The sequence below is a fragment of the Telmatherina bonti genome (assembly GCF_933228915.1).
Source record: "Telmatherina bonti genome assembly, chromosome: 21".
NCBI classification, from domain to species: Eukaryota; Metazoa; Chordata; class Actinopteri; order Atheriniformes; family Telmatherinidae; genus Telmatherina; species Telmatherina bonti.
Genome location: NC_136630.1, coordinates 27,137,874 through 27,162,694, shown reverse-complemented (window position 1 = coordinate 27,162,694; position 24,821 = coordinate 27,137,874). Strand labels below are relative to the sequence as shown.

At 43.6% G+C, this 24,821-nt stretch overlaps 1 protein-coding gene across 1 annotated transcript in view; it reads right to left on the bottom strand.

The window, feature by feature from the left end:
- Positions 1 to 24,821, bottom strand: part of dnah9 (dynein, axonemal, heavy chain 9) — a gene marked incomplete at both ends in the record, with an annotated part of 232,712 nt that overhangs the window by 127,080 nt on the left and 80,811 nt on the right. The window contains 9 exons of the mRNA XM_079260636.1: positions 730 to 904; positions 1,303 to 1,450; positions 3,608 to 3,716; positions 3,934 to 4,341; positions 10,049 to 10,336; positions 12,579 to 12,717; positions 14,253 to 14,410; positions 21,633 to 21,737; positions 23,134 to 23,290. Of these exons, the coding sequence (XP_079116762.1) occupies positions 730 to 904; positions 1,303 to 1,450; positions 3,608 to 3,716; positions 3,934 to 4,341; positions 10,049 to 10,336; positions 12,579 to 12,717; positions 14,253 to 14,410; positions 21,633 to 21,737; positions 23,134 to 23,290 (1,687 nt within the window). The remainder of the gene's footprint in view (positions 1 to 729; positions 905 to 1,302; positions 1,451 to 3,607; positions 3,717 to 3,933; positions 4,342 to 10,048; positions 10,337 to 12,578; positions 12,718 to 14,252; positions 14,411 to 21,632; positions 21,738 to 23,133; positions 23,291 to 24,821) is intronic.

The following is a 24,821-nucleotide window of genomic DNA, read 5'->3' as shown; positions in this document are numbered from 1 at the left end:
TGACTTTTCCTCCTCCATGCAGGAGCTTTGGTTGTGTGATTTCCACTGGTGTGAACACAAACCACAGCTCGGATAAATGACGGTGACATACAGATAGAGCTACAGCAGCTGAGGGGTAGAAAATGAGCGATGGCAGAACCATCTATCCATCCGTGTGAGGCTTCCTCTCCTGCTGGCCGGCAGTTCCTCGCCTTCCTCTCTTCCTTCCCAACACCTCCATACCTGTCTCTGCTATTCACTACCAACTCTCCAGTCAATAAAACCACTTAGCATTTAAATGCATCTGTGATGGGAAAATAAAGTGGAGTACATTTGTACCAAGGGGAAAGCAGTTTTATCCCATAACTTAGATGGACGCGCTTACTGTACAGCACTAACCGGATTGCTAAGCAACAGCTCGCCGCGGCTCTCCTGCTGATTTAAATTCAGCCAGGCGGTGAGTTGCTGAGCGGGAATGCAGTCCGCTTCATTTCCAGATGGAGATCTCTCCCTCTTTCTCTTTAGAACAAACCCTTTCCATTTCTTCAGCTGAAATAACGCTGAAATGATTTTTCATAAATAGAGACACAAAGTTGTGTTGCATAAGAGCCGTCGGGGCTCGGGGAATGAAAGTGCAAGAGACGAGTTATGAGGCAAAGAAAGGGCAAAAAAATCTGCCCTATTCTTCCCCCTCCCCCTTTATGCAACCACTTAGTAACCGTCTCACATGCCCAGAAGCCCACGCAGTACCTGGTCCTGGAACAAGGCTCCCCCAAAGGCCCAGACCACGGCAAAGACAAAATAGAGCTCATAAAGGTCTTTGGCACAGTCTGGCGGTGTGTTTTCTGGAGTCAGGAGACACTCCAGCAGGTAGCACAGCATCTGGACCAGACTCTGCTCTGGGATGGGGATGATCTTCTTAAACCTGAACACAGGGAAGGAAATGAGGGGTCAGAATGTGTCGTATGCAGATGTATCAAAGCAAACAGCTTCTTTCCACCACAAGGTTCTGAATCACTTCCGTGGAAGCAGATGACAGATTTATGAGCTGCGATATTGCGGCGCATTGCTGGAAGATTTCTGTGTCAGCGAGGACAATGCAGTCCTCCCTCCTCTGCTTCCTGTTGTTGCACTGATGATGATGATGATGGAGGTGTCAGAGGATGCAGGATAACATCCAGTTCTTCTGAGTCAGTCCCGGTTGCCCTGCTGGGTAACACCCACTTATCACAGTTCCTCCCTGTTAATGTCGCACCCAGAACCTCCTGCGTCAACAACACGACAACAAGCACTTCCTTTGCTGGCGCTGAGCGACTGCGTTACCTCCATCTGAGGGCGTCCTGGCACGAGGGGAGGTATTTGTCAAACAGTATGGTCAGGTTGGCCCGCTCGGACTGGACTTCTCTCCTGTCAATCCAGCTGGAAACCTGTGGGCTCCAACCGAGATCTGCTGGGTTTATGTAGAGAATTCCTGGGAGGAGGAGCAAGCAGGACATGAAGTTGTTGAAGAAAAAACACACCTGGATGAAGTTTTTTGCAGTTTTAATTTGACTGGCTCTTTTATTTCCTTAAAAGATGAAGCAACCTGCCGCTCAATGAACAGAAGCAAGACGAAATGTTTTATTTACTTCTGTGAAAAGTTAATAAAACATTTGATCTTCCACGCAACTACCTCAGATGTGGTCTCATCACGCTAATGCAACAAAGCGCTAACCCCTGGGAGACAGGAGATCCAGCATATGGACACATTTCACATTTGGTTTAAAGCAAAACAGGAGAAAATATCACAAATCTGAAGGAATATACATTCTTTACTTCATTTTCCTAACCACTTAATCCAACGAAGGGTTGCGGGGAAGCTGGAGCCTATCCCAGCAGTGTCTGGGCGAAAGGCAGGGTACACCCTGGGCTGCTCGCCAGTCCATCGCAGGGCTACCTTTACCTTTATAAAGTAAATAAAAATAAGCATATCTACACTTATTGCCATGGTTACTGCGCTGGATGTTGTTTCTGCTCATGTTTGGATCAGACAAAGCTTACATGACATCTTTTATTCAGACTGAAATAATCCAGAATTAAAATATTCTCCTTTGCATTTACATGGATATAGTCATTCTGACTTGAGGTTTACATGGAAAACACATTTAACCGTCTTTATTCAGTTCCACTGAGGAATCTGAGGGTAAGTGAGGGTTCTGATTGGCCAGGGGGAGAACGTGACGTATTTACATTTAACGGAAGACAAACAAAATGCCGATCCTGCTTCTTTTCCTTACAGCTACAAGCGGAGCACAACATAGGTGATTTTGATTCTACCAGCATGGAATATGTCCATCGTCCTGGCGGGAGAAGGGACTGAGCATGCTCAGAACAGCTGGAATGATTTAAAGCTTATTAAATCTGCATGTACCCGTGAGATTCTGGCAACAACTGGCAGGTTGCCTGAATTCTGTAACAGTATGTGCCGAACTAGCAGTGCACAGACTCTTGCGTTGACCGGACTCGACCGTAAGCAGGATGCCAGTCTGGTCCATACTAGTCATTTGGCTGAGGTCCCGGAGCTGGTCCGCAGAATCGACAACAACATGGAGATGTCTGCTAGAATCGGTGGAAATTGAACCCCCCCCCCCCCCCCCCCCCCCCCCCCCCGCCCCCCCCCCCCCCATTCAGCTTTTTGGAGCTGCCAGCCTGAGACCTGCTATGGACTCAAGGCCGAGGGCAAATTGTTTTCCTCGCCTGGAACCCAAACAACAATCATATCTGGATTCGCCTTCCCAGTGGCAAACCCCCCTGAGAACGGAAGAAGAGTTGTTCATAGACGCTCTGTCCTCCTCCTCCACCACCCCTCGTCACCTTCCACATGACTCACTGCCTCCCTGGACTTTGTGTGTCTTTGTCTGAGTTTGTGCTTAAGTGTATGAGGTTTTTTTTTCTCTGTCTCTTCGGACTGCGTCATCTCGTGGTACAGCCCGGAGTTACATTACCTTTTTTCCCTCGACCCCTCATGATCCGAATGTATCTCTGTTCTTATCTGTTATTAGGCGGTGCCGGTAAAACTGGCTGTGGGGCCTAAGTTCAGCTTGGTTCTGTATTATTCTTTTGTCATTAATGTTACATGTCTGTATGTCAAACCTTGGACGAGCTGGCTTGAACTTTGAATTTCCCCTCAGGGATGAATTAGTATCTCTGATTAGATTGAAAATCAGAATATGGTCATTTTCATTCAGAATTAGCTGTTTACAAGGCCAGTTTTAATCTTTTGAAAGAGTTTTTATTGTGATTTAAATGGAATTAAAACTAATGCAAATGGGTCTGATGAGTTTTAGGGAATAAATGGCGACAGCAAAGATTTCTGTTAGAAATTGAAAGATTATTTACAATCACGACAAAAAGTTCTTAATGAGAAAAACGAAAAAACCCTTCTGAATTCGTAAGAGTCGCTCACGTCGGGACTGATCTCCGACTGATTCACGTCGGACAGATGAAACATCTGTTGTAGGGTTCGACTAAAACTAAATGTCCATTTCAGTCTTTCTGGACATAAAGTCAAAAACCATTCCACGTTTGGGAGTGATGATAAGGAGAAGAAAAGGAGTGTGTGTGTGTGTGTGTGTGTGGGCTCCTCTACCTGCTCTGGACACCGTTGCAGGAGTAGCGGTACGAAGGTGGCTGATCTCAAACACCAGCCTCATGGTTGGGTTCAGGGGGATGCGCTCGTTGCTGGCCAGAGTCAGCACCTAACGGACACAGTTCCACCAAACACACACAGGCGTCACATCAGCACAGAAGATCCAGCATTCGCTTCTGTTTTTACCGTCTAAGCCTGATTCTGTCACAGCCAGTGTCATACACCCACAGAGAAGTTTCCTCCTCGTCTGCACCAGTTATGAGTAAAACACACTTCCTGTTCATATGCTTGTCAAACACATTCACACTTGTTTTTTTATCCCACACCTTGTTATCGTCCATAACCGTGTTGAGTGACTCAATCCACATGGGATCAATGTCTCCGTCCAGAACAATCCACTTGGGCCCGCCGTGGTTAATGTTGGCCAGTTCCCGCATGATGCTGGAGAACAGACCTGCGTGGAATATTTCATTCAGCACTTTGTACTCATCAAGCGCTTGCTCTGAAGGACTTTGTTTATCACCATCTTTCCACTCTCTGGTCGCTGGATTGATGATCCCAAACAGCTCGTCATTGGTCACAGCCTTCGGGTTGAGGTCCGCCCACACGGGCCGCCGCTTCAAGCTCTGATAGGTCCTCTGGAGCGACCTCATCACCTGGCTCTTCCCGGTGCCAGCGTTCCCAATCACAAACACAGAGTGCCGCACGGCCAGCAGCTCCTCCAGCTGCACCACCTAACACACACACACACACACACACACACACACACACACACACACACACACACACACACACACACACAAATCGATTCAGCTCTGTGTGTTTTTGACCAGAAACACAAACATTTTACAGCTTAATGCAACATTTTACGCAGCATATTCTGCTTTACTGAGATGATCGTGTAAAAGAGAAGGTGTGGAGGTTGATGCCGAGGCGCAGAACTTATTATTCCGTTCACAAACTACAATAAATGATTACAGAGGACTTGTGGAAGGACGGCTATCTGCAGCGCATTACACTGCAGCTGTATAATTAAAAAGCCACCCGGCCTGTTTTACGGCAGGCTGAAAATATTTTGTGTCTGGCAGTGTCACTTTAAAGTCACACGCTGATTAATGTTGAATGAACTGCATCACTGGAGGTAGGAAGGAGTGATGGCAAGTCACAAAAAGCAAGAACAGCAACTTTCGGTTCAAAGGTTTTATGGATCAGGATTTAAAAAAAAAAAAAAAAAAAAAAAAAAGAATTTTTAGTCATGGCCAAGACTTAAATGAGGTCAATACAAAGCTCTGGAAGAGCAATGTTAAGGAGAAAAGACTGATCAGAACTGATCTCTGTTGATGTCTATCATTTGATTACATGATGTTTTTTTCCTGCGATGGACTGGCGAGCTGTCCAGGGTGTACCCTGCCTGTCGCCCAAAGCCGGCTGGGATAGGCTCCAGCTTCCCCGCAACCCTGAATTGGAATAAGCGGTTCGGAAAATGAATGAATGAATGAATGTTTTTTTCATTCGGAATTAAATATTACCAAATTGACGTATTCTCCAACGAGTTTACATAGAAAAAATAATTCCAAATTGAGTTTTAAATGAAAACTCGTCCTTAAATCTGCTTTAGATCAGCAGATTTCAGGGGTTCTGATTGGACAGCGGCTGTCGTCTGATCTTTTCGGTCGTAAAATGAAAAACTGAATAATAAGAACCAGTTTCACCGTTATTCTGATCATAATTTTGAAACACCAGCTGGACACATGCGTACTACTTCACTTTTTTTCAGCAGCTTAGAAGGAAGATAGACTACGGAACGCGGGAGGCAAAACACCGCTAGCCATCATCATCGGGACGGGACAAGGTGACGAACATGTACAGAACGATCAGAATTAACTCAAAGCAGAATTAACGTTTACATGACCGAGGAATTAATCAGTTTGGTTTTAAAATGCAAATAAACCAGCCACTTAGTTCAGACTTAAGTTTAATTCTGAACTTTTTAATTCATTATTAGGTCTTTACATCAGCATTTTTCATCAGTTTAAAGTGGAATTCACTTTTATTTGGAATTAAAGATTAATTAAGACTCCCATGTAAACGTGAATAATGTGTTCAAATTTTAATCATCGTTTCCAAGCTATGTCCTGCAGTAAACTTAGTCACAGGTGGAAAATCTTCAAGACAGCCGCTGGATGTCCCAGCACATTCAGCCCAGGTCAGGCCTCATCAGACCAGCCCTTGCCTTGCTTTGCTATGAGAAGCTTGGAAAACACCCAGGAGCTACATCTAAGACTCTCAAAGACAGACCAGCTGGCTCCAGTTTGCAGGAAAATGACTGAAAATGACCAAATAAGGCCAAGAATGACGTGCAGAGACAGAATAATAACAAAAATGTGCACTGGAACCCTTTTTAAAGTGAGAACTTGGTTATTGAACATGTCAGTAGACAGCTGTCTGGAGACTGGTCTCATGACACCAGGTGATACCTCTCGTTCTGATAAGCGGTGGCCTCTTCCAGCCAATCAGTGCCTGGGAATGGCCTATAAAGGACCTGAGGATCTGTAGGTCTGGCTACTTGCCATTCACACCGTGGTTTTTGTGTGTAAGTTTAGGTTTTTCTATGGCTGTCTGTTTGTTATGGTGGATTTAAGTTTTCCAGAATGGCCTTGTAGGGCAGAGCTGCCATTTTGTTTCCATGTAGGGTCCTTTTCTCCTCTTTATGATGAAGCGAGGGTGGATTAAAGGGCTTATATTCTTTGGTTTTCGGTGGGTGGATAAGTTTTCCTTCTACTTTGTAGTTTGGAGTGTTTTGTGTATGTTGGCCTTCGCTCTCTCTGATGCTATTGGCCTTTCTGTGTTTTTATTTGTGTGAAAAGTCAATAAATGTAACAGACCTTTGATCATCTGTAGGGCTGGGCCATATGACGATATATATCCCTTGAACGATAGAAAATGTCTATCGCTTCATACGAAGCTCTATTTACGCCAGGATAAGGTGCTTTACTGTAGTATTTTCTGTCAAGATGCGCTTTACGGCATGCACGGCTCAATATCTAAACAAACATGAAGGAAGACGGTAGCAGACGCGTTTCAGAGCAGGTAATTCACCAAACCAAACTGATGAGTTTGTTCCTAAAAGGGACATTACTGTTGCATGGATGCGGTTTGGATATAAAAAGACCAACATGGAACTGACAACAGACTAGCCTACAGTCCCAACAATGGACTCCGACACAACTAACTCATTGTATCACCTATGGAAGAATCAGGACAAAGATTACAGAGAATCAATGGGCAAAAGCAGCATCAAGTGGATACAAAAGCTCATAATAAACTCCAGACACAAACGCTGCAACAGGTATTTACCCGTAAATCGTCATACGGCCGTAGTCCCCCCAGATGGAAGGAGATCACTGCTGCCGTTGCCAAGCACATCTGACACATAACTTATTACTGACAAAAAATTACACAAACAGTTTTATATCGATATGGGAATATAAAATGAGCTACATTGGGAAATGATGTTTTGGTCTTATCGCCCAACCCTAATCATCTGTAGCCTCGATGTAAGAATAGCCAAAGAGGAAGTGGAGCCGATGGAATAAAACCTCCAGCTGAGTCCAAGGCTGGTCAGTGGTTTTACTAACCAGGAGGTCAGCTGGTTATTATACATTAGCGCATAACCTCCGTGTCCTAAGCAGTGTTATAAACAATATACTGAAAAGTAATGAGTCATTGTTAGAGATCACATTCATCAAGTAGAGCTGACTCAGATGTTTATGGAACATCCATCCATCCATTTTCTAAACCACTTCGTCCAATTCAGGGTCGCAGGATAATGGAGTGTTTCCCAGTAATGACTGGGTGAGGCAGGGTTCCCTCCAGACAGGTCACCAGTCGTGACAGGAACAGATCTGCTTTATTGTCCTCATGTGTTACCAGGCAACACTCTAAGCAGTGACCCAGCAATGTAACTGAATCATACAAGCCATGTCTCCAGACAGAGACAAACCTTGTTTCCACTTCTTACCACCAGTTAACAGATGTCCGTATTCAGTCGCAACACATTATGTCAAAGTTTTTGAGGAAATCAGAGTTTGAAAGACCTGATGAGCTGATGGGGATGAGCTCAGTCAGTGAGAGGAAGAAAGCAGCACAAATGTTTGAAGCTAATTAATGAATTAAAAATAGTCTAATTTTCCCTGAGGGAAATTATTACATTAAGATACCGTCTGCAACACTGTGCTTTTCATTTTAAAATAACTAAATGTTAAACAAAAATATGACTATAATTCCATTAATATAATTTATTGAAAGCAAACGACATGAAGTCTGAATTCATTCAAACATGTCAGAACTCAAATGTTCTGATGAATGTTTGTACAAAGTACAAAGACGTTGGTGAATGCTACTGTCTTTGTAAAAACTTGTTCAACTGGACTGAGACCAGGTTTGTTTGTAAGAAAACTTGGTGAATAAAGTCAAATGGTCCCAAACACAATCGCAAATCTGCAAAAGAAAGGCTTAAAAAGAACAGAATTGAGACGGTGCCTTGGCCCCGTTGCAGTCTAGACCTCAACCTGATTGCAGTCTTGAATCCAGACCCAAACGGTGAGCCGGTGAGTTCCTCTGCAACCATGTAAAACATTAACACCACGCAGAAGACGCCTCCTTTTAATTACCGAGGCTAAATGTGCTTCTACAAGCAGATGAATAATGAAGTGTAAGTTTTCACACGCTGCTTTCTGCATTTTGGCTCAGTGTGTGTCAGATGAATGAGGACACAGAGAAATATGTCACGTCAGTGTTTTTCATTTATTTACATAACTTTAACACCTGGCGGGACCAGATGTTCCCAGATGCTCCTCTTTTTTCAACATCCTGACAGAAAACTTTAAACTGGAAAAGTTAAACTAAGAGTTTTTTTTTCTCTTACATAAACATGACTGAACTAATGATGTATTTGCTTTAAGATGGATTTGGGTGTTCTGAGTTTATAAGGTAAAGAACTGAGAGATTTTTGCAGAAATGCTCATTTTGTCAGTTTTAACCAACTTCTGGTTGGAAATAAATACAGAGCTGTTTTGTTTGTTTCAACTCGTTGACACTAAAAGAACCCAAATCTCCCCGGTTCTCCCATGTTCCACCTATGAGTGGCATAGATTTACTCCAGTCACAGGGGGATGCCTTGCACCTTTACCACCAGTCAGTTGTGATAAGAATATGGCATCAATAAGATCTGGATCCTGAGAACTGCTCTGGTTCAACTGGATCCTCCCCCAGTATAACCAGACATGTAAAACGTATGACTAATGTACTTTTCTGTCACTATGGTAACCTCCAAGAAAGTATTTTTACTGCTTCAAAGTCAAATTCTTTTTTTTTTAATTTTCTTTTTTTTTAAATTTAAAACAAATTTTTTTTAAATGTTTTTTTAAAAAATTTATTTTAAACTTTTAAATTAAAAATTTTTTTTTTTTTTAGTCTAATTCATTTTAAGCTGCAGCATTTCCAGCATGTGTGTGTGTGTGTCTGGGAGAGAGGAGGAGGAAGAAAGGGGGAGATTTCCTTCCCACTTCCGCTCAAACACACAGATGGCACGTCCTGATCGATACCATCGACCCGCTCCCCCCCCATACCCGATCCATTCAGCTGGAACGTTCTCAAAAGGCCCCGCCTGATTACGACTTTGATCTGGGGAGCCCTGATGCTAGCGCAGGCTAAGGCTAAGTAGAGCGGCCTCTCCTGACTCCCCCCACTCACCCTCCTGCCCCGCCTCCCATCTTTCTGTCTGAAATCAAAAGGTTGGCCGCACAAACACAGACAGTGAAAGTTCAGGCTCTGGGGGTGTATGCTTGTTATTGACCGCGCTGCCGTTCCTTCTCTTTGTTTATTTCTGCGGCCGTCTCTCACAATGTCAGGGTTAAGTGGCGTGGTGCGGCACCAGCCTCCGTTGATGGAGTGTTATTATGTGGTTCCCATGTCTGTTTGACCCGAGGCGGATTGCACTTATTTCCCTCGGTCCTGGGTACTTCTGTCTCCGACACACAATACCTGCCATTGTGTGCATGTGTGTGTGTGTAATATAATGACTGGAATTAGGTCATCAGCTCGGGCCCCTGAACCAACCACTGGCTTCTGGCGATATTTGCCCAATTCATCCAGATGCTGTAGACCTGTTTGACACTAATGTGCATTTCCCAGCAGAGCATTATGACATGAGGGAAACGGCTTTTGGAGAGAATGAAGACGAATCTCGAGTGAAAGAACCGAAACTGTAATATCTGTCAAAATTGTTAAATAAAAACCCTCCATTTGGGAGCTTTGCTGCCGCTGTACAGACAGTATGTAATCATATTTTCCTTCACACATGACTTGGACTCAACTTCACACACTGGATCTCCCTTTACCTAATCCCCCCTCCACCATCATACCCCACCCAGACTGTACCTTGAGCACAAAGTTGTCCTCAGCCTGTAACTTCAAGTCCAGAACAGACTGCTTCACGTGCCTCTCAAAGTCCAGGTCTCTCTTCCTGGGGACGTCCAGGGAGGGGAAAAGGTCTCCTATCAGGCCCATGAAGACGGGCATGTCGTCTGTGATGATCTTGGGAATATTGAAGTCTCTCAGAGCTCGCATGAGAACCTGATCCTCGGCTCGGCTGGGGTCTCCTCTCTTCAGAGAGCCGGCGACGACCAGCACTGACTTGATGGCTCTGAGGCCCCAGTCGTAGTGATCCTGCAGGGACGGTCGAGAGGAAAAGGGTGAGCAGAGCAAAATCCCAACAACCGCTTCACACAGCAGCATCAGGCATCTCCAATGATGGGAGTACAGGCGTTAGAATAAACAGTTACTTTTATTTACTCTTTCCATCGTTACAACACTTCATGGTTACTGCGGAAACAACGGTACTGAACGTGTAGGGACTTTACCGTCCTACTGCTGCAGTGGAGACGAGGTGAAGTGTTACATTTCAAACACTCCCAATGTCATAGTAGAAGAAGAGTTGCCGTGTTTTGTTGTGGCCGAGTGCAAGCTAAGGATGAAGCAGTTGACTGTCGGCATGATGGAGCTAGCCTGTTTGTTAAGATCTTTTTTCACAGTTTGGAAAAACTGCAGTGTTTTAAGATAGAAACTTGTTGTCTTGCCGTGTTTAGTTAATATGTCTTAGAACAAATGTGACACGAGAAAAGAAAGAAAAATTAAAATTATTCCATCTGTTGCGGCTAACTGTCCAACGCCATTATCTACTTAGCCGCTGCAGGCTAAACACGGGAGATATTGATGACGCGCACCGAGATGTATGTTCTCCCTATTGCGTTTGTTTATTTTTATAGTTACTTTAAATAAATTACAAAGAACAAACAATACGCAGAGCAAAAACATCTAACTGTGGTCAACAAAAAGTTTACTCCTGAGCTCACCCCACTTCTGCATCCTTACAGCCAAAACGATGCGCTCAGGTGAGTGCAACTATTTGTAATGTGTGCGTTCACACCCAAAGTGACACACCCTCCACCCAAGTGCCAATCAAGCCTGCACACATTAGCATATTCGCAGACATTCATGTCTTATAATATGGCTTCTACACCATCCAACAAACTTATTGCACACATTTTTACTTATTGTGTGATTTAATTGATTTGTTTATTACGACAGGCCTTTTTCAGTATTATATCAAGTTTTTTTATCTTTTCTGCAAATTTTACCTGCAAGTTCAACATGCTTCACTTATCGTGAGTCGTGCATATAGAAATATATATATTATATAGAGCTTAAAAACATTCACATTGTGGAAAAATAGAAGAAAAATGACCATTTGAAGACATTAAACAGGGTATAATGGAAACATTCCTCCTCTTTACAAATACTTTCACAGCCTCGTAAATATCCAGGCTTGCACATTTTTTTAGCCTGGCTTTTAATTAAATTTGATTAGTAGGTTTTATATATATCTTATTTATTGTACTTTATAATCCTATTTATTGTGGTGATGTATATTTTCTTTATTTGTTTTATTTATTATAATTTGGCTCTCTTTCATTTCTATGCAGTCTGCAGTGTTTTCTCATCATATAAGCGTCGCGAGTTTGACGGCGCTTTCTGAATCATCTCGCTGTTTTTAAATGTGCATGGTACCGGACGTAGTGCCGATGGGCTTTCCCGATGGGCTTTAACCAGTAGCGTGCGACTATACGGGTATGTGTGTGTGGGTTTGTATCTGCATGTTTAAATACACATTTTTATTTTCATGTTTTTCATTTGTGAAGCACTTTCTGCCACATTCTATTGTATGAAAAAGTGCTGTATAAATAAAGTTTTGATTGATTGGTTGATGCATTCTGAGCATTTTAATACTGTTACACACCACAGCTTTGGATTTTCCATATCAGATTAAGACATTTTGCTTTTTGGAACAAAGACAATAAAACAACTAAACACATTCTTTGCAAAGCACATTTTGTTGTATTAATCTTTAATCGATATTTTCAATCAAAATAGATGATTTTTGACTGAAACAATGGACATCAATGGATTTTTACGCCCCTAAAACAATATAACTAAGTCCATATTTCAATATAACTTCATTTAACAGCCATAAAAATAGAGTAGTGTGATATAACACTATAATATGCCTGCAGTCATGGAAAATTTATCCAGAACTGAGGGCTCATAAAACCACTTACCCGAGCTGCTCAGTAACCATCAATCTGCTCTGTGATTGATTTTACTGCTTTTCTAAATAATTAAAATGGCATAAAATGTAAAACAGGAGCAGACCAGGAGGGATTAAAGAAAAATTAGGAGAGAAACTCCCTGCAGCTTCTTGTTCATATGTAATACTTCACTGTGATGGCAGAGTTCGCTCCTGCGTGTCGCTCAGAGACCTTCGTTTCAGCCACATAATCAAGTCAAACACTGAGGTGGAAACACGGCAAACGGCTTCCTCTTCGGTAGCAGTGAAGACAAAAGCTCGTACCTGTTTGGACAGCAGCTCTTTGCACAGCGTGTAGAGTGTGATGAACTTCCTGGCGAGGATCCGAGCGTTAATAAAGCCTTCAGCCACCAGCATGATTTCACAGATCAGCTCAAAGTCGGGCACCACCATGGCACAAGGTCTGCAGAGGAATGTGACCATCACTGACACACTCAGCAAGTCTGCTTGTTAAGATCTCAGATCCTGCAACTTTCAGATTCATCCTTTCTGTACGGTGGCTGAGAAGTGCGAAACAAATTACACCTGAATAAAATGACTGAATCCTTTCATCTGCAGAGGCCTGATGAAGACACATTCAGCTGACTGGGATATGATGGGGAAGGGAAGGATGGTAGAGTTGGGCACTCCTGCTTTATATGAACTACTGGATCAGAAGCTTCTGTTTGATGCATACAAGCAGAAGTAACAGAGACTGAATGATGCTAAATGAATGTTTTTACTCCTGCAGTGCAACACTAAACTGATTGGATTAATGTGTGTTTGTGTGAGTTGAGACCCAGTAGTCAAATGCAGAGGAGAGTTAAAGTCATATTTACTCATATAAGGACATCATTTCAATCATTTTAAGCACATTTTGCTGTGAAATTGTGTAGATGAAGTGAACACAGAAGCACCACAGCAGATCAGCCTGAACACTGAACACATGAAGGAGACTTCAGTCACCTCAAGACACTATTATTCCAGTTTTCAATGCCAAATAGCACACATATGATTAGAAGATTTGGTTTATTTTACATACACATTTTTGACATAATTTGATTGTTTGATTGAAAATATTGCATGTCTCTCCATGTGTCATCATTCAGGTGTTTCTGAGCTTCAGCTGGACTGAAAGTCCTCTCAGTATCTGGACAGATTTAACAAATGGAACAGATTTAAAGGGGTGCTATGATGGTAATTGGAGTTTTCTGAGCTTTCTACAGTGTTACAGTGTTGAATCCTCATCAGACATGTGAACGGCACTGTTTTTTATCACCTAAACGCATGTTTGAGTTTGAGTTCCAGCACACTCTCCGTTCGGTTTCCATGGCGACAAAAAACGCCTCGTTTTAGAGAGTTTTTTCTACTTGGAAATCCTTGTGACGTCCCGGGGGATAAGGTTCGGTGATTGGTTACCTTCTACTGGTTAACAAGGGCATGTACAAATACATCAGGCGGGTGGAAAACGTGGGATAAAGTTATTTCCAACGATGGCTGGTGAGTTTACCAAAGAGAGACATCCTGCTGCATTCGTTGCTGTGGGTTGCTGTTTTCCACTTCGTTTTCAGGGTCTGATTCAGGTTCCAACATGTAGGGCTGGATGCTATGTGTTGACATTGTATTTTTTCATTGAGTTCATATGAGCCTAATCCTTCTGTTTATAAGATGTTACAATGACGGCGAAAGCAGGTGCGGTGCGCACTCCCGATGTAGTGCAGTGGCGGGAGGCGGGGCTTAATGCGGAAGAGTCTCAATCCACTCGTTTTGCCCGCAGGCTGATCTGACAGCCTACGGAGAGGGTCGGTCTGAAGTAAATAAAGTGATTTGTGACAATAACTCCATCAATCCCAGCCCTTCTGGTCTCAGAAATACAAACAAATTAGCCTGAAATGCACATAATAGTTCCACTTTAAGAACCAAAAAAAGAACAAAGTGCAGAGATTTGGTGTTACCGACCTGAACAGAGCTTTGAGGTTCTCAGGGAGCTCAGTTCTGCCAGCATAGCCTGGATTCATGGTGATGAAGATGCCCACAGAGGGACAGAGATTCACCTCCTCTCCCATAAAGTTAAACCTCTGCTTCTTATCGCGGATGGCATCCTGGATGCTTTTGACCTACAAATAAACACCACAGAGAATAAACTTCATCCTTCTCATCTAAAGTCAAAGTGAACTTCCTTCCTCCTCCTCAGACGAAAACGTCCCGCCAGCAGCTGAACTGCAGCGAACATGCTGAAGGTAGCAGCTACAGAAAGATCATTTGCAGTAAACGTGGACTGTAAACGCAGCTTCAGCAGAGATGCACTTTACTTCCTAACTTTACTAAATATACATGTTTTAACCTCATGAATAAACCTCTGGCTGTGTACCTGAACAGTCCAGCCAATGACCTGCAGGTTTCCTTATTCCCTCACTGGGACCATTTCAGTCAGGCTGTTTAACTGCTGCTCTTTGTGGACTTAGACATTAAACTGTGTTGAACCTGCAGCCAGACCTTCATCGGTCATTTCAGGCAAACTTTTGGCCAACATGAGCATCAAATGCCGACTTTCAGGAGGGAAAGAGTCTCATTATCATAGTCACAGTGTTATTTGCTCTTATTTTCACATCTGGTGACTGTGGAGGCTGTTGGAGGACAGTGAACTCATCATCATGATGAAGAAAGCAGCTGGAGATGATGTGAGCTTTGTGACATGGAAGTTTCCATCAGAAGATGCTCCACTGTGCTCAGAAAGGGATGGACATGGTCAGCAGCAGGACTCAGGTAGGCTGTGCTGGTTAAACCATGTCATGCTGGTACTAAGGGGACCAAAGTGGGACCAGAAAACCTCCCCCCACCATCACACCAGCAGCAGCCTGAAGCCTTGATCCTGACGGCAGGATGGATCCATGTTGTCATGATGTTTCCAGCAGATTCTGATCCTACCATGTGAATGTCCTGAACATCGTAGGTTGTGTGTGAAAATCCCAGCTGATCAGCAGTTCTGAACACCGACAACCATGTTTGAGATACTTCCGTGTGCTTGGCTGGTTATGTATCTGTATTAAGAATTCAGCAGGTGTTTGTTGGTCACATGTCCAATATCATCACCTCTCATGCAGGTTTCCTGCAGAGCTGCATCTTTCTTCCTCTGCTCTTCATCATGTACACGGACAGCTGCGGGTCTTCCCAACAAGGCAGCCATCTTGTTCTAGAATGACCCTGTCCTCCTCTCTCTCCTCCAGGGAGCTCAATCAGTCATGGCTGCACCTTATCAGTACTTGTGAAGTGATGTTATGATACCTACCTGCACCTTAACATGACAAAGCTAAAGAGTTCATCATCATTTTAGGAAAAAAGCATCCAGATACCAACATCATCCATGGAGATGATGTAGAATTTGTAGAAACTCACAAAACTTGGGAACATTATTATTTTATCACCTCAGGTATAGTAGGAAAATCTCCAAAGGAATTGCAATGTATGCTATGCTAAGTATTTAAATTAATATATTTAGATTTTTAAAAAAATGTTTTTATAAAAAGGAAAAGGAGTAATAAATAAAAACAACATATCAGACATTTCCAGTTAAAATGGTGTTTAATAATGGTTTCTGTATTGTCATCGGCCCACTGGCCACATGATCGATATGTTGGTGTAGATCAACATATTTTTACACCAATAAGGAAGTAATTGCTTTAAAATCTGCTATAAAATTGTCTCAAATCGATCTCTGCATCCCGAAACTTAGTCTGAACTGATCAAACTTGTAGTTTAAACCTTTAGAAACGAAGGCTCAAACCTGTTCGTCACAGCGGATTGTGGAAAGAAAGTCGTGTCACTCTGAGACGAGTTGTCAGGGTGAGGTTCCTCCATGAATGTGGAAACAGTGTTTTCAGCTCCGTCAATCACCGCGGCATCTGGCTTTGTGGCCTTGTGGGGAGCACGCTACACAGTAGTTCATGAATCTAAACTAACATATATTGTAGGTGCAGCGAGCCGTCCTTCAGAAATGTGTGTGCATGTATGCTGTGTGTGCATATCTGAGTGTCGCTGCTCCAACAACAAAGGTCATCAGGGGACCATGACTGCATGTACAGAAGTTCAGTAGCGACCCATCCATGTTAAAATGCAAAGAGCCGTTAAAGCAAACCGAAGAAAACAAGTCTCACAAGTCACTTATTAGCATCTCATTATTATGACAGTGCAGAATCAGTTTGGAACAGCCTGTCAAGCTGTTCTGCACCAGGCTCCTTCTTTCATGGAGGATGCTGATCAGTAAAATGAGGATGCTATCAGCCAGGGTTTACTGGTTGGTGAACCACCAAGGCTCTGCTCGTCTACATTAAGACTAAATGAGCGATCAGAAGCGAACTTTCGGAAACTCTGCAGTCCTGCCTGTAAGAGGCTTTATGAATTTAACATGCGAGCGTTAAAGGAGCGTGGCGAGTCGACAGCTGGAAAGAGAAGGAACATCTCTTCATGGATGAGTACTCGGCTACAGATCACTCAGTCAAGCTAACACAACAGGGAGGGGGGTGCAAAAACAAACACGGCAGCTGCGGCAGCACAAAGTTTACCCCAAAAACATCACTGGAGCTTGTTTTTCATGTGATGTGACAGCGCTGCTTCCCTACAGAGATACAAGGAGGGGGAATAAAACGCTAAAAAACGCTTCAAAAAAAAGTTTTAGAAAAGCCGCCATTTAGAGAGGCTTGATCCGGCGGGCATCCGTTAAATCTACAGCCTGGAGCGCGAAGCATCCGTAAGAAACACAGCCAGGAAACGGAGGCAGAACTTCCGCAATTCATCTCCATGTTGTTATGTCTGGCTGCCTTCTGTTCGGGTCTGTTTACTTAATGCAGAGCCGCTCCGCCACCTGTGTTTTAGGCCCGAGCGGCAGCTGAGCGCGGCGCCGGGTGATGCTAGCTGCTCCCGCTAGCCCAGGATGGATTATAGCTGTGTGCTCTGAGAGGAGAGACCACTCTGCGGAGCTGTCACAGTGCGAGTTTGATGCCTCTCTGTTCTCAAGGTCTGCTTCTCCACGTATATGCCAGCGTCATTCATTATTCATCCAGCCATGCAACACCTATTCACTCTTCTGGCACTTTAAAATTCTCTAAGTACTGCGGACTTCCACAGCTTATGGAGGAAGACTGCGGGACTTTCATCTCGGCTTGCTGGGGGGAAAAGAGAAGGGCAAAGAAGTGACGGTTAAGTCTGGCGGTGAATAATGATCGTCTGGGCGAGCTCCATCTCCATTATCCTCACCATCATCTTGATCATAATCAGTGTCCTTATCAGCTGTATACATTTTGCTTTGGCGGCACAGCGCGTGTATGAAGGCAGCGTCTGTGGCAGGATTTGAAAACATGTGAAACTTATGAAGCCACGGGGAGGATCTGTTTGATCCAGGATAACAGCACGCAAGATAGCAGGGACGCTAACATCAGCTGAAACACAGAATATGGCTGATTTCTCAAAAGAGGCGTCTTATCAAAAGGGCTAGCTACCGTGGGGCACAGAGAGAATCCGATTTCCTTCTTTCTGAGTTATTACGCAGGAAGTGGAGGAAGAGGAGTGAAAGCAGGGTAGAAGTGGAAAAGTTCATCCTGAGAGCTGCAGAAAAACGGACCATCTCAGGTTTTGCTGAGGTCAGCGTATAAGTTACTGACTTTAACTTTAACCAGCTTAAAACTGCAAACATTACACTATAGGTTCAATAAAACATGGAAACTGAGCTAAAAATACGGAATATAAGAAGCTTCCTGAGCTCATCACAATCTAAATCCTCTTTCATCTCTATGTTCCATCAAAACAAGAAAGCGCCGCGGCTTCACGGCTGATTGTGGCAGCTCTAGTCGACGGTGAGGCTCCACCAGGTGGACCATGGTGCATTTCTGAGGCATCCCAGGAGCATCGTCGCTCTCCGCTTCGCTGAAATACACGGCTCTTCTCTTTACGGCTCTTTGAAACCACGTCGGTCCAGACCAAAGCGGATCGTTCAGGCAGGAAGTCAGTCAATGAAAAGCAAAGTTGTTATGTTGGTGAGTAATAGAAAACCAGGAGACGGGGAACGGTTAATGGTCTTGTGTTCTCCAACTCTTTTCTCAGCCAGTACATCAACTCACTCTTCTTCTCTTCCTTCACTCTCTCTTCTCTCTGAGCCCCCTGGTGGGAAGGAATACTAATTCTTTCATAGTTCCCAAAATAGGAGCAGTTAACATGAAAGCAAGTGTCTGTAAACACAACCAAAGTAGATCTGGTTCATTTTACATGTAAAAAGACGACGGTTGGAGGTGGAAAGCTGAACGGTTTTGTCTTGTTTTAACACCAAGAAACAAGACAAAACACCACACATCACTACCATAAAGAACAGCCATGTGAGACCTGGTCGGACTGGACAAACAACTTCTTTGTTGTTTTTCTGTTATCCTTAGAACCCACAAGTTCCCCAACTATCGTACGATGACACAGTCCTCATGTTATGAAGCGTACTGAGACCTTCCCTTCTGAAACGCCGCTGCTGGAACAGGACGCCATGCGGAAAGCTTAGCAAACTGGCTGCAGGATTTTCCATGAAACCTGATCTGATCTGGATGACAGTACAAACAGATGGCAACATCTCCGCTCCCCAGCAGACTACGATGTTTGTTCAGGACTGTGGACTCAGTAGAGCCGCTTCTCTTTCAGTCCACACTGAGTATACTAACTTCTAAACCCTGTGATGCTGCTTTCATAATGACAAACGTCTCTACACATGTCCCCACCTCGCCCTGCAGTTCAGCTGAGGTTAGCCATGCTACACTGGTGCAGTTAGCTGTTAGCTGCGTTAGCTTCAGCCTGAACATAGACATATATACATATATCGGTATTATGGTGGTGCCTGTCTGTCACCAGTCTGTGTCCCAGTACTGGTTTAGTCATTCCATAACCCTTCCTCCCTGAAACCGAAGAGCAGAACTAATGTGACAAGGAGCAGATAAACTGATGGATTCTTGTGTTAAACTAAACAGAGGTGCCATGTTACATGTAAGTTATTCTGAAACAGCGTTTTTCTTGGCTACTTTTTCAGTTTTTTTTTAAAAAAAGGGGGAGAAATTGGGAGTATACCCACTTCTTCAGGCACCATTACACCACTGGGTTGACTGGTTTCAGAGTAGCACTGCCATCACATCCAGTAAAGTATCTTTAGTACATTTTATTGTTCTCGTAATAAATATACATCCTCATGTTTTTGACAACTTTCATAGTTTTACTGCTTTCTTTGCCAGATGTATGAAGTCAATTCATTCAGTATATTTAGACATATTTATCTGTTTAGAATATATTCTAAATATGTCCAATACTGCCACACTATGGATCATATGAAGACATTAAAGCCATTCTGCTGCAACCAGCTCATCACCACACAGGCAACAATCTCTGGATAAATGTTACTTTAATGCTGATTTCTGTCAGATGACAGGTTGTCGTCTTGATCAGCTGCTTTTTGCCTTTTTTTGTGTCAATAAGAAGAATAAAAATCTGGAAAATGTTTTCCTTTTATACCATCTCAATGTTTTATTCTTTAAACAGAAATAAATAAATAAAAATAAGGTGTGAGCTTTGGAGTTTCTTAATCCCATTTTAATCTACTGGAGCTCATGCATATATGGATCAGTTGACCCCCAGTGGGAACTTTGATGATGGTTGATTTTAGTGGAACTAACATGTTGATGTGGATTTCAAAAGTCTGGTTTTGATCTGGTTAACAAAGTGATTTTGTTTCTTGTTCCTGCAACATTTCTTTTAGGTGTTGGTACCTGTTGGAGTGAATGTCAACACTAAGGAGTCCTTTGACTTTGCCTGAATAACGGAAAAATAAATGAATGAATTAAATAAATACTTGTGTGATTTATTGGTGACCTGTCCAGGATGTAGCCTTCCCCCCACCAACTAACTGCTGGGATACCCAGGTCTCCTACAACCCTGCCATGGGATAAACAGTAACAGAACATGGATAGAAATTAAATAAAAGAAAAAAAGGTCTTGATTACAAAGTCAGACAATGATGCATGTAAAGGTGAAACATCCGTATAAATCCTACTTTATTTTGTTTTTGTCATCATTGTTTGTATTTAGAAACTGCTGATCAACTGGGATTTGTGGTATGGTATGCAGAACATCATCTCTGAACACGTCCAGCCTGGAAGCAGATGGTCTCCAGCAGCAGAAGACCACAGCGGGTTCCCTCCTGTCAGTAAGAACAGTAAACTGAGGCTACAATTCACACAGACTCACCAGAACTGGACAATAGAAGATGGAGAAACGTTGCTGGTCTGATGAGTCTCCAGTTCAGCTCTACATTCACATGGTAGGATCAGAATCTGCTGGAAACATCATGACAACATGGATCCATCCTGCCGTCAGGATCAAGGCTTCAGGCTGCTGCTGGTGTGATGGTGGGGGGAGGTTTTCTTGTCCCACTTTGGTCCCCTTAGTCCCAGTATGACATGGTTTAACCAGCACAGCCTACCTGAGTCCTGCTGCTGACCATGTCCATCCCTTTCTGAGCACAGTGGAGCATCTTCTGATGGAAACTTCCAGCAGGATGATGCACCATGTCACAAAGCTCACATCATCTCCAGCTGCTTTCTTCATCATGATGATGAGTTCGCTGTCCTCCAACGGCCTCCACAGTCACCAGATCTCAGTCCAACAGAGCAGCTTTGGGATGTGGTGGAACGGGAGATTCTCATCATGATGTGCAGCAACTGTGTGATGCTTCATGTCAACATGGAGGAAATCTCTGAGGGATGTTTCTAAAACCCTGATGACACCAGGAACTAAGACAGTTCTGAAGGAAAAGGGGTCCAACCTCATACTAGCAAGGTGGAAAGGGAATTTTTTTTTTTAAAGCATTTCTGTCTTTTTGTACATATTTTTCTTTACTTCTGGTCAGAAAAAAAATCCTCTTTGGGCCAAACAAAAGATTTATTCTATATTTAAAGGATTGCAGCTGATTCCTGAAGTGTCTGCACTGCAAGTGAAGTAAAGATGGAAGCAGCATGAACAGTGTGACATACAAGAAGGAAGCTGTTCTCCAGCCTTCACTTTCAAATCAGATCAGAGAAGCCCCCAATTATGAGGAAGACCTTGGGTCCAGAGGTGCCAGGCTTGCTGGATTAATCTTGAGGCTGAAGCAATTTCCTCTTAGGATCTGTGACAAGGTGACTGTTTACTTCTACAGAGCTGTTTGGGGCTTATTTCCAACTACAGCTTGATGTTTGGATAGAACACTCACGTTTTGCTCCACCTGGTCTGTAAAAACCTCCAGGACATGCCGGCCTCGCCATTAGGTCCGGATGTTCTTACCTGTACAGCCACCACAGACAGCACCTCCACAGAGATCCTGTTGAACTCGTCGAAGCATCCCCATGCTCCAGTCTGAGCCAGGCCTTTGTAGATGTTCCCACAAGACTGTTGGACAGACAGATGTCAATCAGGCTCCCAGAAAAGACCTTATGTGGGTCAGAAATTCTAAGGTCTTGTTCTACGCTGCATTCCTTAACCTGGGCTGGCAGTGGACGTAAATGTGTCTGTAGTATCTTTAATTGTAAAAACACAATCCAGCTCAGAGTGTTTTAAAAGCAAAAGCAAGGCGTTGATGGTCTCACATGGCAATCATGTTGTTAAACAAGTTCAGAAAGTTTCTTCAGCAGGTTTGGTTTTTACTGACATGCTGTCTCCAGTTTCACTGGTACGGAAAACCTTCTGCAAACCAGCAGCAGACGATCTCAGACATGATGAGGTTTAGAAAGTTGTGCAACTTTGCTCTTCTTTACATGCATTTTCCATTCAAGTCCATCAGCTTGAGCAGATGGAGACCAAGTCAATGTGATTCATCGTAGTACAATTTTATTCCAGTTTAAACAAATTCATCGTATGATTTACATGAACTCTGATCATAAATAACATCAACTCTGATTCAGTCCTTCAGAACCAGAACCAGGAAGGAAAACTAGCACCTCAACCAAAACCAGGAAGGAATAAACCAGGAAGCAGAACCAGAAAGGAAAACCTCCACTAGAACCAGAACCAAAAAGGAAATCCTCCACCAGAACCAGAACCAGAAAGGAAAACCTCCAGAACTTTCCAACCTTGTCTAAAAGTAAACATAGCACAGGAAGTGAAGCTCATAACTTAAATTTGTCGCAGAATCGTCACCAAAGGTTAAACTTATGGTGAATGTGTGTTTCCTACTGAACATAAAAGAGTCCAGATAAAAACTTCCCTGTGGAGAAAAAGTCTGGTCCAACATCACAGCCCTTCAGAGAACAGCTGGACCAGGACGAAGCAGCGACTCACTGTTCTCTTCCATTGCCATGGTAACAAGACCGTCTTATGCAAACCTGACCGTACCACTGATATGACCTGTGTGTAGATGTGTTTGAATGTGCAACTGAGAACGAGTTGACAACATGAAGCTCTGAAGCTCCTGGTGCACACGCTCCTCCTGCACGACATTAGGACTTCTACCATGCTGTGAAATGCATAACCAGGAGGGCTGCACGCCTTTGTGTCGTATCAGAACCCCCAGATCACAAGATTACACATCTCCTTTAACCATTTCATCCTAAGAGGGGGTGAGAAATAATACGTAGAGGGTTTGGCAGCAGAAGAATCAGGGTCAAAGTAATCAGCTCTTCTTTAAAAGACGGACGCAAACAGAAGATGAAAAGGAAAGCAGATGAAAAGAGAAGAGCATGAAGGTGGGACGACAACTTTAATGACAAATGCGCCGCATATCGCTGACAAAGCCAGAGATGAAAAGAAGCATACACAAACAAGCTGCGTAAGCTTCATGTTCGCTCACCTTGTAGTCCATCTGCTCAGAGCAGTTGAACACATACACCATGACGCCGAGGGCTCGGCCCAAGTCTTTGGTAGTCTCGGTCTTCCCAGTGCCTGCAGGACCCGCTGGAGCTCCACTCATGGTCAGATGGAGGGACTGGGTCAAGGTGATGTAACATCTGGATTCAGAGGAGATATGTACAGGAGATATGTATTTCGCCGTGCGAAATTATCAGGTGTGCCCTGAGAAATTACCCAAATTCACCAAACTGGTATAAAAAGCAGCTCTTTGTTCATCCAAACAGGTCCCAGTGAAAGACAATAAAATTCTTTCTTGTGTTTATCTGATTTCTATTCAAAAGGTTTTGACGAGATGGACTTTATATTAATAATAGGGACTTAAAAAAAAACCAAAAAACAAAAAGCATTTTGGTTTGTGGTGTGCCTTGTGATTTTCCAGTAAAAAAAAAAACTGGGCCTTGGCTCAAAAAAAGGTTGAAAAACACTGGTCTACGGAAACATCTGTGCAAATTTTACTTCAAACAATGTGTCCAATTAAAATGAAATTGAATAAACCATCATTTGAAATTCTGACATGTCAGCTTTAGTTGCATCCAGCTTCCCTGCTTCATATCTCCATTTATTCTGAAAAGGATTTATCCATCCTGGTCGGGAGTCTTTATGTCGGCACATCGGTGAATACACTCAGCTTAGTTTCGGCTTCAGATAGGGAGTGGGGATGGATTCTCAGAAATATTCCACGTAGCATTTCTGTACAGGCACGTCAAGAAGAGATTACACTATCAACTCTGAAGTTTTACCAGAGCATTTTAATATTAATAAATTAAAAAAAACAAAAACATACTCCCATCCCCTCTGGGCAGGACGAGGGGAGGGGGATGTTCATATCAAGCTCAGGACAGATCCCAGGGTCCTGGGAGCTTGAGGGGCCCCAGTGCTCCAATAGCTACAGGTAACACTTGTTTTTACCTTCCAGGACTTCTCCAGGTCTTCCTTGAGGCCTGGATACTCCTTGGTAAACTTAGGGGTCTCCAGTTGGACTGGAGAAAGGAGACTGGACCAGTCCATATTGTGCGTAGATGTTTCTGAACACCATGCGGCTACTTGGTTATGGCGCTCCATGTATTCTTTGCCTGCCAGTATCTTGCACCCTGCTGTGAGCTGCTGGATTGTTTTAGGAGTTTCTTTCCACAGTCTGCACCTGGAGTCCTGCCTTGTGTGGTAGCTCTGAGACCCGATGGCCCTGGTTCTCCAGGCCTGCTCCTGTGCTCCCATGATTGGCGCCTCTGTGCTGTCCTTCAGTCCAGCCCTCTCCAGCCATTGGTAGGACCTGTTCATATCGGTAACCTAAATGATCTGTCGGTGGTACATCCCATGCAGGAGCTTCTCTCCATTTCTTTCTCATCCAGGTATGATTGCTTAGGGTACAGTCACCGGACACTTGAAACCCTCCATGCTTGATGAACATCTGCAGTCTGAACCTCCTCCTTTGGCCAGCTTATTATCCTAGCTGGGCGTGTGTGGATGGACGGACATCCATCCAATTTCTTAACTGATTGTCCCAATTAAGGGTTGCAAGAAGGCGGAGCCTATCCCAGTAATCGTTGGGTGAGAGGCCGCCATCACAGGGCCAACACAGAGAGACAAACAACCATCCACACTCACTAGGGACAATTTAGAGAAACCAGT